General features: G+C 46.8%; 1 protein-coding gene across 6 annotated transcripts in view; it reads right to left on the bottom strand.

Annotated features, from left to right (window-relative positions):
* LOC138745789 (A disintegrin and metalloproteinase with thrombospondin motifs 20-like) overlaps positions 1 to 15,047 on the bottom strand; it is a 381,593-nt gene that overhangs the window by 114,157 nt on the left and 252,389 nt on the right. For 5 of the 6 annotated variants that reach the window (XM_069903086.1, XM_069903087.1, XM_069903091.1 and 2 more), the window contains one exon: positions 27 to 305. The exons of the other annotated variant lie outside the window; for it this stretch is intronic. In XM_069903086.1, coding sequence (XP_069759187.1) covers positions 27 to 305 — 279 coding nt within the window. The remainder of the gene's footprint in view (positions 1 to 26; positions 306 to 15,047) is intronic. 6 annotated transcript variants of the gene reach the window in all.

Genomic DNA, 15,047 nt, shown 5'->3' with positions numbered 1-15,047 from the left:
GAAAGCACGCTGTCACAATGACTTACACCACCCCAAGGTCCTGTCCTCCATTCACTTTCTGCTGATGAGTTGTCCCATGAGCTCCGACTGACCACGTCCTGGGAGGGACTGTCCACATGGACCTGTGGAAGGTGGGCAGGATGATGGTGCAGGAGAGGCACATGGGGGCACGGGGTCACACTGCACTCCTGCTCCTTGGCCAGCCTATCCGAGGCATTACAGTCACTGTCTGCGGCAAGCTGGTGGTGATGAGTGAGACAGGCGACATATCGGGTCGATGTACCAGGACCACAGGAGCCAGAGCACTGTGCAGTGAGAGAAACGAGAACCCAGTCAGAGGACAGGAAACATTACAGCATGGTACAGGCATTTTGGCCCATGATGATGTGGTCGGTCAGCAATGTAACTGGTACAGACCCAAAGGGTCAGCAGTATGAATGTGCAAGATCCCCAGGGTCAGTGGCTATGTGACTGGGAGAGAATCCCACAGTCAGCTGTGTCAGTGGGAGAGACCTCCAGGGTCAAGGGTGAAAGTGAAAGAGACCCCCAGAGTTGGCAGCGCCACAGTGGGAGATCTCAAGAGACAGCAGTGTCACAGGGGGAGATGCCCAGAGTTGGCAGTACCATGGGGGAGACCCCAGAGTTAGCAGTGCCATGGGGGAGACCCCAGAGTTGGCAGTGACACAGTGGGAGATCTCTAGAGACAGCAGTGTCACAGGGGGAGATGCCCAGAGTTGGCAGTGCCACAGTGATAGTGTGAAAGATTCTATTTTTGAGTCATCCAGAAATGACAATTATTAAAGAAGAGCATGTCTTTATTAAGTTTATTAAATACAGAATTCAAAACTCTGAGCTGCAAATGAACTTGGGAGTCCTTGTGCAGGACACCCTAAATGTTGACCTCCAGATTGAGTCGGTGGTGACGGAAGCGAATGCAGTGTTGGCGTTCATTTCTAGTGGAGTAGTGTATAAGAGCAGGGATGTGATTTTGAGACTCTATAAAGCACTGGTGAGACTTCACTTGGAGTACAGTCTACAGTTTTGGATATTGTATTTGAGAAATGACATGCTGGCGTTGGAGAGGGTTCAGAGAAGATTTACTAGAATGATACCAGGACTGAAAGGGTGAGTATTTGATGAACAATTGTCACCTCTTGGACTGGACTCGTTGGAGAACAAAAGGATGAGGGGAGGTCCTCATAGAGACATTTTGAATGCTTGAAAATCCTGGATAGAGTAGATATGATAAGGATATTTCCCATGGTAGGAGAGTCTTGGACAAGAGGGCATAACTTCAGAATAAAAGGTGTCAATTTAAAGCAGATATGAAAAAAATGTCTTTAGTTAGAGGGTCGTGAGTCTGTGAAACCTGTTGCCATAAGTGGCTGTTGGAGTGAGGTCACTGGGTGTATTTATGGCAGAGATTGATAGGTATTTGATTAGTCAGGGCATCAAGGGCATCAAGTCGGGGAGTGGGGCTGAGTGGGAGGATGGGTCAGCTCATGGTGGAGCAGACTTGATGGGTTAATGGGCCTCCTTTGGATTTTGTGGTCTTGTGAACAGTGGGAAAAACGGCCAGGGAGAGCAACGTCAGTGGGAGAGACCCCCATGGTCAGTAGTGTCACTGGGTAGGACCCCAAAGGTCAACCGTATGACTGGGAGAGAGCCTCAGAGTCAGAATTGCACCTGGGAGAGAACCCTAGCATTGGCAGAGTCAGTGGGGGAGACCCCCAATATCAGCAGTGTCAGTGGGAAGGACTCCCATGGTCAGCAGTGGGACTGGAGACCCCCCCCCCCCCACGGTCAGCAGTGGGACTGGGAGTGAATAAGAGTGTCTGTGAATGTCTTTAGTGAATCCATGGTAATGCTGGCATTACTTTACATTAGATAACTGTTCTTGAGCTGTCTGGATAGCACGCAGATCTAATCCTTTCACTTCATCTCCTTCATGTGACAATGAACACTAAAAAAGGTTCGGGTTACATGTCCCATTGGATGCTCAGGCACTTTGTGACTGGGTGCACTCAATAGGCAGTGCACAGCAGGGGGAAGTAACTGATGTTAATTCGGTCTGCAACATTCACTCCATTCACCAGACTTCACTCCATCGAGAACATCTATGTGAGGTGGTGTCTTACAAAAGCAGCCTCTATCCTCAAAGACTCCCCACCACTTAGGGCATGCCCTCTTCACTCTGCTACCATCAGGGAAAAGGTTCAGGAGCCTAAAGGTGAGCTCTCAACAGCACAAGGACAGCTTCTTTCCTGCTGCCATCATACTCCTGAATAATCAATGAACCAAAGACACTGCCTCATATTTTGTGCAATATTATTTTTATTGTTTTATAGTAATGTTGTAAGATGGTTATAATATGAATGTTTGCACTAGGACGCTGCCGCAAATCACCAAATTTCATGACTTGTTCATGACAATAAATTCTGGTTCTGATTTGGATTCTGACTAGAGATCCTCCAGAAATATAAAAGGTGGAAGGGGTACAAATAATAGGAGGAAAAGAGGGGCCACAAAATGTCACTGGCGAACTCAGTTAAGGCAACTCTAATAAATCTATTAGCACATCAAGGGAAGAAGGACAACCAGTGAAAGACTGGTGCCTGATTGAACTAGAGGGCACCAAACCGCAGCTCCGGCTGGGATCTGAAATGAAGGTTTCTCATCTATATTCTCCAAAGAGAAGGACACCATCACTGGAAAATTCCGGAAGGGCAAAATTCTTGAATGTCAGTAAAGGAGAGATTTTATGACCCTTGACAAGCTGAACAGTGGATAAATTCCTAGGGTGCTGTGGGAAGAGAAAACAGTCTGATGTCAGTGGCAGGGAAATTATTGGAAAAATTTCCAAGGGTAGGATGAATATCGCAAACCAACTCTTGCCTCGTCCTGTCTTGTGATCCTGAAGTTGCCTCTCCCCAAATTCAGGACCTTCTGTTTTGGACCAACGTGATCCATTTTCCTAATGACCTTAACGACTTCATCCGTTTCCACGCAGGCCACACATTAAACTGACTAGTTCTTAGTTCCTTCTGTTTGATTTCCATTCTTCCATACAGAAAATAGGGAGGTAGAAGGCCCCAGTGGGCAAAACGGACTCCCAGATGAAAGTTCCTCCATTAAAATGAACAAGAGATTCTGCCTCAAGAGGGCAGCCAACATCCTAAAGCAGGGGTGGCCAAACTACACACCCCGGGCCAACTGCGGCCCATTGCCCATTTTTAAGTGGCCCATTGGAAAAAAGGTGAGAATGGGGAGCAAGTCTCAGCACTCCCCCGTGGGGTCCAAAAACCCAGCCCAACTGTATAGGTTTTAAACGGCCCTGCTTAATATTGTTTGATCTGTGACTCCTTATACTTTTCTGGATCTGGTCCAAATCCCAAAAAGATTTGGCCAGCCCTGTCATAAAGGACCCCCATCACAACCCCTTCTCACTGCTACCTTCAGGTAGAAACTACAGAAGCCTGAATCCAGCACCGTTGGGTTCAAGAGGTTCAAGACAGGCTCCCCGAACTGCTCCAACCAGGACTAAAGATCTGTCTACATTACTGAAATATTGTATTTGTTGGGTGAATATTTATCCATCTGTTTATATTCATTGCCTTTTTTCTCTCTCACATGGTCTTTTAATTTGCATCTATTGTTTATTTGTCTAATTTACATTCGAATGGTTGCAGCAGCAAGAATTTTAGTGCATCAGTGAGTATCAATAAACTCACATTATCATCATTCTACTTCAGCTGCTGCAGGCGATCACAGTGCATCAAAGTCAACCAATACCGCATCAAGGTGGCCAACATTAGAGCGCTAACCTTGGAGGGTGAGGCAGGAGAGAAATTCTAGGCTGTTGTTAGAGGACATTATTAGGGTGGCACAACACTATTGTGCTATAGATTTCTATGGTCTCTGGCCTTGCGTCCGCAGGTAATTGCTCACAGGGGTTATCTTCCAGGGGAAAAACTGTGGCTTCATGAAAAAGTGATCACTTCACTTGATGGAAGAGCAGAAGGACTCTGGAAAACCTATGAGAAACCTACAGGAAAGACTGCAGGTCAGCCTTCAATACCATTATTCCCTCAGTGCTGGTCAAGAAGCTACAAACTCTAGGCCTCTGTACTCCCATCTGCAACTGGATCCTTGACTTTCTCCTCGGAAGATCACAGTCAATACAAATTGGAAACAACGACTCCTCCTCACTAATCATCTACACAGGCGCACCCCAAGGATGCATGCTTAGCCCACTGCTCTACTCATTATACACACATGACTGTGTGGCCAGGCACAATTCAATGCTATCTACAAGTTTGCCGATGGCAGAATCACAAATGGCAATGAAGAAGCGTACAGGAGGGGGATAGATCTGCTCGGTGAATGGTGTAATGTCAACAACCTTGCGCTCAACGTCAGCAAAATCAAGGAGATGATTGTGGACTTTAGGAGGAAGTCGAGGGCTCAGTTGTGGAGAGTGCCAAGAACATCAAATGCCTGGGTGTCAACATCACCGAGGATCTGTCCTGGAGCTTCCATGTCTATGCAATCACGAAGAAGGCTCGCCAGCGGCTACACTTTGTAAGGTGTCTGAGGAGATTCAGTATGTAACCAAAGACTCTCAAAAGCATCTACAGGTGTACTGTGAAGAGCATTCTGGCTGGGTGCAACACTCCACCAACGTACAAACTTCTCACTGACAGTGCAGGATTCGAACCCAAGTCCTGGTTACTGGTGCTATAAAAGCATTGGACTATCTGCTAGGCCAACAATGCTGCTCCTTCTTAAAAGTCACAGGTAGAGACTGCCAGCAGGTCAAACCTTGAGGGTGGCCCACAAGTCTTCCATGGCACATACGCAGAAATATAGGAGCAACAGTATGGACACATACTCTGGAGTCCTGGTGGCAGTGCCCTGTGACCGTGCAGAACAGGACAAAACCATTAAAAGGCTACTGCACCTTTCCTCAATGTATGCGGTGCCCTGGTCAATCAAATCGGATCAGGGCTCCCCCTTCACAGGAAAGAAAGTCCAGGACTAGTCTGGGGAATCGAGAATCTCCTGGCTGTTGAACCCACAGGCAGCAGGCTTAATTGAACACATGAATGCCTTTAAATGCAACAGATCTGCACACTGACACCTGCACACATCTTAAAGGAGTGGCTCACTGTACTCCAGCAGGCGGTCGAACACCTCAACTCTAGGTCTCCATTCTCACCCCGCCTGGCAGTCTCTTCTTGGGCTCTGGTTGTTTTTAACAGATGGGTACCACTCCCTGCTGGAGTGAGATGTTGAATATATCCATGAATTCGATGATAAGTTGGTCAGCACAGAATTTTAATTCTCAGCCAGGTACTCTGTTCAGACCAAATGCGTTACTCGGATTCACTGTCCTGAAGGCAGCCAGCACGTCATCCTCAGATAAGGACAGGATGGGATCTCAAGGGACATGGTGGTGCGCAGTAATGGTTCTTCCTTGTTCTTCTGATTGAATTGGGCATAGAAAGCATTGAATTCTTCAACATACAGGCCCTTCAACTTACGATGTGGTGCCAACTCGTGTAAACCTACTCCACAACAATCTAACCCTTCCCTACCTCCCACCTACAACCTATCTTTTCCTACATACATGTTCCTAAGAGTCTTTTGAAGGTCTTTATTGGATCAGCTTCCACCACCATCCCCAGCAATACATTCCAGGCACCCATCTTAGTGAAAAACTAACCTCTGACATCTCCCCTAAACTTTCCTCCACTCACATGAAACAGATGTCCTCTGGCATTTGATATTGTCGACCAGGAAAAAAAAGTGCTTCTTGTCCACCTTGCTTAAGCCCCTCATACACTTATAAGATCATAAAAAGCAAGGAACAGCCCTTTGAGTCTGCCCCACCATTCCATCATGAGTCGATCCATTCTCCCACTTAGCCCCAGTCCTTCTCCCCATAACCCTTGATCAAGCATCTACTAATCTCTGCCTTTAAAATACCCAATGACCTGGCTTCCACAACCACCCATAGAAACAAATTCCACAGGTTCACTACCCTCTGTCAAAGAAGTTTCTCCGCATCTCAATTCCAAGTGGACGCACTTCATTTACTCCTGAATTTGTGCCCTCTTTCTGCATCAATTTTGTCAATGCCTTTCAACATTTGAGATGTTTCAATGAGATCCCTCCTCACTCTCCTAAATTCTAACGAGTGCAGGACAAGAGCTGTCAAACATTCCTTATATGTTAACCCAATCATTCTCGGAATCATCCTTGTGAACCTGCCTGACAAAGCCTCAACATCAAATCCCTGCTCTTACATTCTATTCCTCTTGAAAGGAATCCCAGCATTAATTTTGCCTTCTCCATCTTCAAGTTTACCTTCAGGGTATCTCGCACGAGGACTCCCAAGTCCCATTGTACCTTGGAAGTTTTAATTTTCTCCCTATTTATAACAATGACAGAAGAAACAGATGGGCAGACTACGATTTAGATGGGAGAAGGTGAAGAAGGTGAATGCAATGTTGGTGTGCTTTTCAAGAGGGATAGCATACAAGAGTAGGGACGTAATGCTGTGACTCTTTAAAGCACTGGTGAGACCTCATTTGGAGTACTGTGTACTGTTTTGGACACCATATTTGAGAAAAAACATTCTGATATTGGAGAGGATTCAGAGGAAATTTACCAGAATGATACCAGGACTGAAAGGGTGAGTATTTGATAAACAATTGTCACCTCTTGGACTGTACTTGTTGGAGAACAAAAGGATGAGGGGGGATCCTCATAGAGGCATTTTGAACGCTTGAAAATTCTGGATAGAGTAGATATGATAAGTATGTTTCCCATGGTAGGGGAGTCTAGGACAAGAGGGCATAACTTCAGGATAAAAGGTGTCAATTTAAAGTAGATATGAAAAAAATGTCTTTAGTAAAGTGGTGAGTCTGTGAAACCTGTTGCCACAGGTGGCAGTGGAAGTGAGGTTAGTGAGTGTATTTAAGGCAGAAATTGACAGGTATATGATTAATGAGGGCATCAAGGGTTGCGGGGAGAAAGATGGGGAGGGGGGCAGAGTGGGAGGATGGAACAGCTCGATGGGCCAATGAGCCTCCTTCTGCTCCTAGATCTTGTGATCTCGTGAACCGCCCCTTCCTCTGCCTCCTCACTGGTTCCAAACTCCCGTGAATCTAGTTTAACCACACCCGTGGCCCCCTTTCCCCCGCCCCACCACAACCCCTTACATTCAACATCATTAACACACCTCCCTGCCAGGATATTGGTTCCCCTTGAGTCAGGTGCCACCTGTTCCCTTCCTCAGAAAAGGTTCCAAAGATCCAAGAACTTATCTTGCCCCCGAACCATCTCTTCAACCACACACTTGTCTGCACTTTCTTTCTGTTCTGCTCTCCCCCAGTTCATGGCACTGGGAGTAATCCAGAGATGACCACCTGAAAGGTCCTGCTCTTCAGCTTCTTTCCTAAAGGTACTTTGCAGGACCTCTACCCCATTCCTGCCTATGTCACTGGTGACAATATGTAAATGGCCTCTGGCCACTCACCCTCCCCTTTAAGAATATTCTGCAAGTGCTCAGAAGCATCCTGTACTTGAACAGCCGAGAGGGAGCACACTACACTGCCAACTCTTTGTGGTCTATCTGTTACCCTGGCTATTAAATTCCCTGTGACTTCACCTGACTCCACCCTTCCCTCCGAGCTAGATTTGACCACTGTACTATTGTTCCTGCTGCTACCTTGCCTGGATAGTTCATCCCCCCTCAATGGCCACAGGGTGACCCTGCACTGACTTCTTTCTCCACTTACCTGTCTTTGTGCTCACACATCTACTAATGGAATCCTGTTCTATGGTGTTATCACCTGCTCAAAAGTTTTATCAATGATTTGCTCCTTAATATGATCCTTAATCTGGTCTTTCAGCAGCTGGAGTTGGCTGCACTTGGGCCATATAGGTGTCGTCCTCAGTTTCCATGAATTCCCACATCTGACAGGAGAGGCATTGCATTGCCATTTGCCATCACTCCCGAACTGTACTACAGGCAAACCAGACCGTATCACCAACAACAAAAGGATAAACCTACCCTTCTTACTTGCTTCTTTTGTCTCACCCTTTCCTTACCGAAGCATCTTGAGCCAAAGTGTCAATTCCCCACTCTAACTCTGATGCTCTTCCACGATGGCCACTCCACTTATACCTCTCACACACTTAACGGTCCCCCTTTCATACAACCTGACTCCAGCTCCCATGAATTTGAAAACAGAAGAAAATAAGAACATAAGAAATAGGAGCAGGAGTTGGCTGTCTGGTCCATCGAGCCTGCTCTGCCATTTAATGATAGGCTCATCTCCACCTTTCCCCCATATCCCATAATTTCCTTAAAATGCAGAAATCTATATGAACTTGCTTAAGTACATTTACTGAGGTCGCCTCCACTGCTTCCATGGGCAGCAAATTCCATGGATTCACCACTCTCTGGGAAAAGCAGTTCCTCGTCATCTCTGACCTAAATTTACGACCCTGAATCTTGAAGGTATGTCCCCTAGTTCTGGTCTCCCCCACCAATGAAAACAACTTACCCATCTTTATCTTATCTACACCTTTAATAATTTTGTATGTTTCTCATAGATCCCCTCTCATTCTTCGAGATTCCAGTGAATACAGTCCCAGATGGCAATCTTTCCTCATAGGCCAATCCCTTTCTCCCTGGAATCAACCTGGTCAGTACATCGATCCTCAAGTAAGGAGACCAGAACAGTGCTCCAGATGAAGCCACATCAGTAACGTACAGTGACAGGATAACCTCCCTGCTCTTAAATTCCATCCCTCTAGCAATGAAGGCCAAAATTCCATTTGCCTTCTTGATCACCTGCTGCAACTGCAAACCAACCTTTTGAGCTTCATGAACAAGCTCTCCCCACGTCATTCTGCATGGCAGCATGCTGCAATCACTTGCCATTTAAATAATAATCTGATCTTCCATTCTTCCTTCTTTCCACCTTACATTTAGTAACATTGTACTCCATCTGCCAGACCCTTGCCCATTCATGGAACCTATCCATATCTCTCTGCAGACTCTCCATATCCTCTGCATGATTTGCTTTTCCACTCCATTTAGTGCCATCAGCAAACTTAGATGCGCTACACTCTCTCCCCTCTTCCAGATCGTTAATGTATATCGTAAACAGTTGCGGGCCCAGCATCGACTCCTGCGGTACCCCCCTCACCACTGATGCCAACCAGAAAAACACCACTGTATACTAACTCTCTGCTTTCCATTAGTTAACCAATCCTCTATCCATGCTAATGCATCACCCCTAATTCCAAGCATCCTTATTTCCGTATAAGTCTTTTATGTGGCATCTTATCAACACCTTCTGGAAATCCAGTGTAGCAATGGCTACACTGCTAACTGAAGGATCGCACAACCAGAAGGGTTGAGTTCAGTGAGCAAAATTGATCTATTGCAGGCTCCCAGCCTAGACCTGGCTGAGAACTGCATTGGGGGGCCTTGACGTCACCAGGGCGTCACGAGGGTCGCCAAGTACAGGCTTCTGAGCCCGGTCCGAAGGTCAGGAGGAAACCCCCGACGGCGCCATTTTGGCTGGCTGCCCCGCCGCGTGCTTGGCAAGTGGGGCCGGTTCACCTGCCTAATGGCATACCACCACACCCCACCTGTTCCCATCTATCCCCATTGGAGGGGTAAGGTGGGGTGGTGTGGCATTGCTTGTCAGGGAAAATATTACAGTGGTGCTGATGTGAGATAGATTGGAGGGCTCGTCAAGTAGGTGGAATTAAAAAATGGAAAAGGAGAAGTTACAATTATAGGGGTGTATTATAGACCTGGTGGAGAGCGAGAAATAGAGGAACAAATGTGTAAGGAAATAGCTGAGATTTGTAATAAGCACAGGGTTGTGTTAGTGGGGGATTTTAATTTTCCTAATATAGATTGGGAAACATATTCTGTGAAAGGACTGGATGGATTAGGATTTATAAAATGTGTACAGAATATTTTTTTGCAGCAATACATTGAGGTACCCACTAGAGAAGGGGCTGTGTTCAATCTACTGTTGGGGAATGAGATAGGACAGGTGACTGAGGTGTGTGTTGGGGAGCACTTCGGATCCAGTGATCATGGTACCATTAGTTTCAATATAATTATGGAGAGGGATAGGTCTGGTCTAAAGATTAAGGTTTTTGAGTGGGGGAAAGCCAGATTTAAAGAACTGAGAAGGCATTTACAAGGAGTAGTTTGGGCTGATTTGTTTTATGGGAAGGGGGAAGAGGGGAATTGGAGGTCATTTAAAGGTGAGATTTTGAGGGTGCAGAATCTTTATGTTCCTGTTAGGATAAAAGGCACAGCCAAAAGTTCGAGAAAGCCGTGGGTTTCAAGAGAGATTAGAAAGTTGGTTCGAATTAAAATGGAGGCCTACAATAAATATAAGAAGCAAGGGATGGACAAGATGCTTGGAAAATACATGGATTGTAAAAAGCAGCTTAAGAAAGAAATTAGTGAACAAAGTGAAAGTAAATCCGAAGGGTTTTTACAAATATGTAAATAGCAGAAGGAGAGTGAAGGATAAAATTGATCCCTTAGAGCACACATGTCAAACTCTGGCCCGCGGACCAAATTTGGCCCGCGATATAATTATATTTGGCCCGCAAGATCATATCAAAAATGTATTAGAGGTGGCCCTCTGGCCGCCGCGCCAGTATAGCGCATGCATAGTAACCGCTGTGTCCCAGGGTGAGAGAGAGAGAGAAAAATCCTGGTCCTTGAAAAGTAGTGGTGGGTGGTTTTATAAACACGCTGTCGTGTCCCCCCGCCCACCCCCCCACCGCAGCGCGGCCTGGCCGGTGTCAGGAGAAGCCAAGGCCGCTTCCCAGCGCCCGGAACCCCAGTGGCACAGCGTTTCTTGGAGCTGCAGATGGAGTCGGGACGCCGGAGGGAAGTTTGGGGCTTCGCGCCGGGCGATGGGGGCGCCGGCCGCCGGCCACCCTGTGCCTTCCCACCGGACCAGCGGCGGGTGCCCGGAGTACACGTGGAGAGCGAGGCTGGTCGGGCAGGTAGGGTGGAACCCCCCGCCAATCTCAGGAGTGGCGTGGGCTGGATCGGGATTAGCCGCACTCACCTGCTCCTCTACTGCTGACCGGGATCCCAGCGCGGTCCTGAGCGCGGAGACTGCCCTGGAAAAGTCCTGGGTCACCGGCACGGAAAGAAGAGCAGGGTCCGTAGAACATTACAGATCAGAAACAGGCCCTTCGGCCCTTTGACTCTACCTCGTGAAAACCCAACACTAGAGAAACTCAGCGGGTTAAACCGTATCCTTTATCCAGCAGAGAGGTACCTGACAATGTTTGGCCCTTGATCCCCCTCATCAATGTATGAGCGAAAGTCTGTGGTTCTCGTAAAAACACCAGAAGGGAGAAACTCAGCAGGTCAAAGGGGATCCGGGAGAAATTCAGCAGGTCAAAGGGGGATCCGGGAGAAACTCAGCAGGTCAAAGCGGGGTCCGAGAGAAACTCAGCAGGTCAAGGGGGAGGGGTCCGGGAGAAACTCAGAAGGTCAATGGGAGGGGGTCCGGGAGAAACTCAGCAGGTCAAGGGGGGTCCGGGAGAAATTCAGCAGGTCAAGGGAGGTCCGGGAGAAACTCAGCAGGTCAAGGGGTGTCCGGCAGAAACTCAGCAGGTCAAGGGGGGTCCGGGAGAAACTCAGCAGGTCAAGGGGGATCCGGCAGATAATCAGGGGGGCCCTGACCTCGCCAGGACCGTTGCCCACTCCCCTTCCCTGCCGCAGGCCGACCCGTGACTCATGGTGACGGGGCCGCTGATCCGCCTAGATGCCGCCCTGCAGTGAAAGCTGATGCTCCCGCACTGTCATTGTCCAACCCGATCGCCCACAAACCCCGCCCGCCTGCACACAGGCCTGAGTAAGGATTATGAACTTTAATCTCAGGATAAAACGATCTTCCAATAGTTTCATGTCACAGTGATAAATATATTCCTGGTTAAAAATGGTCCTGCACCTGGATACAAGCTCATTAGGCATAAAACTTGAAAAGTGTGTCAATCAAAGGATATCTGTACCAATGGAAAAAGGGCATGGCAAATAACCCTGCTGGAGTTCATGCCCACAATCAGTCACCCATTTGATTGTTTCAGGAATCATGTTATTCTCCCACATTCTCAATAGCCCTCAGATTTTACTATTCGACAGCACACTAGCAACATTTGACAAATCCTCTATAGAGAAATATTATTTATTGAATATTTTATTTCTAATTTGTTAATGCTTCTGGAAAGAGTTTATCCAAAACTATTATTAACCATTTATTTTAATAAGAAAAAGTTTAACATTACATATGTTGAAAGAAGAGAAAACATGCAGATGTTGTTGAAAATTTTCAATAAATATTTAGTTCGGCCCTCGACTTAGTCCAAGTTTTTAATTTTGGCCCTCCGTGAATTTGAGTTTGACACCCCTGCCTTAGAGAATCAGAGCGGACAATTGTGTGCGGAGCATAGGGGAGATAGTGAACAAGTTCTTTTCTTTGGTATTCACTAGGGAAAAGGATATGGAATCCTATAGGATAAGAGAAGCAAAAGGGGTGATTATGTAAAATGTAGGGATTAGGAAAGGGGGTGTTGGAACTTTTGTGGCATATAATGGTAGTTAAGTCTCCAGGTAACGATGGGATTTTCCCCAAGACCTTGAGGGAAGTCAGGAAGGAAATAGCAGAGGCCCTGACAGCGATTTTTCCACAGTCACTGGAGAGGGACATGTTGCCACAGGATTGGCATGTCGCAAACGTGGTTCCTCTGTTTAAAAAGGGCTCCAGGTGTAGGCCCAGCAATTATAGGCCAGTAAGTTTGACATCAGTGGTGGGTAAACTAATGGAAAGTATTCTTAAGGATAATATGTACAAGTCCAGAGGGCAGGGACTGATCAGGGACACCCAACATGGGTTTGTGAGGGGAAGGTCATGTTTGACAAATCTTGTTGAATTTTTTGAGGAGGTGACTAGGAAGGTTGATGAGGGTAGAGCAGTAGATGTAGTCTATATGGATTTCAGTAAGGCCTTCGATAAGGTTCCACATGGAAGGTTGGTGAGATTCAGGCGCTAGATATTAATGTTGAGATAGTCAGATGGGTTCAACGGTGACTAAGAAGGTAGATGCCAGAAAGTCATGGTGGATAACTATATGTCAGGATAGAGGCCGGTGATGAGCAGTGCGCCTCAGGGATTGGTGTTGGGTCCCTTGTTGTTTGTCATTTACATTAATAATTTGGATGATGATGCGATAAATTAGGTTAGTAAATATACAGACGATACAAAAATAGGGGGAGTTGTGGATAGTGAAGATGGTTTTCAGAGACTGCAGAGGGATTTGGACTGTTTAAGAGAGTGAACTGAAAGATGGCAGATGGAGTTTAATGTGCAAAGCTCTCCATGTGATAGCATGAGTTTCCTCTGTGTTCTCCGGCTTCCCCCGACATCACAAAACTGTGTGGGTCGGTTAGGTGGAAATTGTCCTTTTGTGTCGTCCATGACGAGAGAAGTATGAAAAGTGGAATTGACTGGAGTGTATGAGCCAGTAAGTTGCAGGGGTATGGGGAAATCAAGTCATAGTCACAACATGCTGAAACAGGTCAGGGTTGGTGTCACAATGGATGTTGGGGGGCATTGGCGAGTTAGAGGGGGCAGGGACTGACCTTTCGACAGTGGAGGGGGGTGCTGACAGGATCTGACGGTGGGGTGGGTTGGTAGCAGAAGCCTACCTGTTGTTGAGGCCATCCATTCAATGTGGGATAAGAAGGTGCTTTTTTTATTGCATCAAGCTTGATGCACCCTAGTGGTGCAGCCAGGGGTGGATGGACAGTTGCTAGCGTGCGTCAACCTAGATGCTACTGATCTGGGAGGGGGTGGGGTAGGTCTGATGGCCAGGGATGACTGTGACCATATTGGGGGGGGGGGGAACAGCACCTTGTTTGGGAAGGCAATGCCCACAGATGTCCTCCCCCACCTTGGTGCTGATCCTAAAACAGGCCCTTCAGCCCTACCTTCTAACGCCAAAAAAATGTCCCACCCACTTTGCCCCACATCCCTCTAAATCCATCCCATCCATCTACTCATCCAGTTTTTTCTTAAATATTGCATTAGTAAATTGGAGAGTGGGAATAAGGCTTCATGAACCTGTTCCCCTGGGAGTCAAAATGGACCTAAGGTTAACAATACCCTTCTGTGAAATGTAATTGTAATGATCCAGCACAGTAAAAGGGCCTTCTGGTCTATGAGACCCATTCCACCCAGTTGCACCCAATTAACCTAACAACCCTGTAGTTTTTAGAACACGGGACGAAATTGGAGCACCCAGAGCAAACAAATTCTAATATTACACTAATCGGAAGCATAAGGTGAAACACCAAACTTGTAAGACCATCAAATATAGGAGCAGAAGTAGGCCACTCAACCCATCGAGTCCATTCTGCTATACTGTCATGAGCTGATCCATTCACCCACTCAGCCCCACTCACCGGCCCTCTCCCCATAACCCTTGATACCCTGACTATACAGGTACCTATAAATCTATGCCTTAAATACATCCAATGACTTGGCCTCCACAGCCACCTGAGGTAGTCAAGGTTCACCACACTCTGGCTGAAGAAATTCCTCCACATCTCTGTTTTTAATGGAAGCCCTTCAGTCCTGAAGTTGCGGCTTCTTGGCCTAGAATCTGCCACCAACTTTTCAACCTGCTCTTTTTACACCTTTCAACATTTGAAATATTTCTATGAGGTCTCCTCCTCATTCTTCTGAACTCCCAGAAGTACACTCTAAGAGCTGTTAAATGTTCCTCATATACTCATCCCTTCATTCCAGGAATCATTCTTATGAATATGTTCTGAACCCTCTTCTCTGCCAGCATGCCCTTTCTTAAAAAGGAAGCCCAAAACTGGACCCCAAACTCCAAACGAGGCCTCACCAGTGCCTTACAAAGCCCTATACTTCCAGATATGAATGCCAATATTGAATTTTCCTTCTTCACCA

This window comes from Narcine bancroftii, chromosome 11 (assembly GCF_036971445.1).
Source record: "Narcine bancroftii isolate sNarBan1 chromosome 11, sNarBan1.hap1, whole genome shotgun sequence".
In the NCBI taxonomy this organism is placed as follows: Eukaryota; Metazoa; Chordata; class Chondrichthyes; order Torpediniformes; family Narcinidae; genus Narcine; species Narcine bancroftii.
This window is presented reverse-complemented; position numbering and strand designations above follow the sequence as displayed.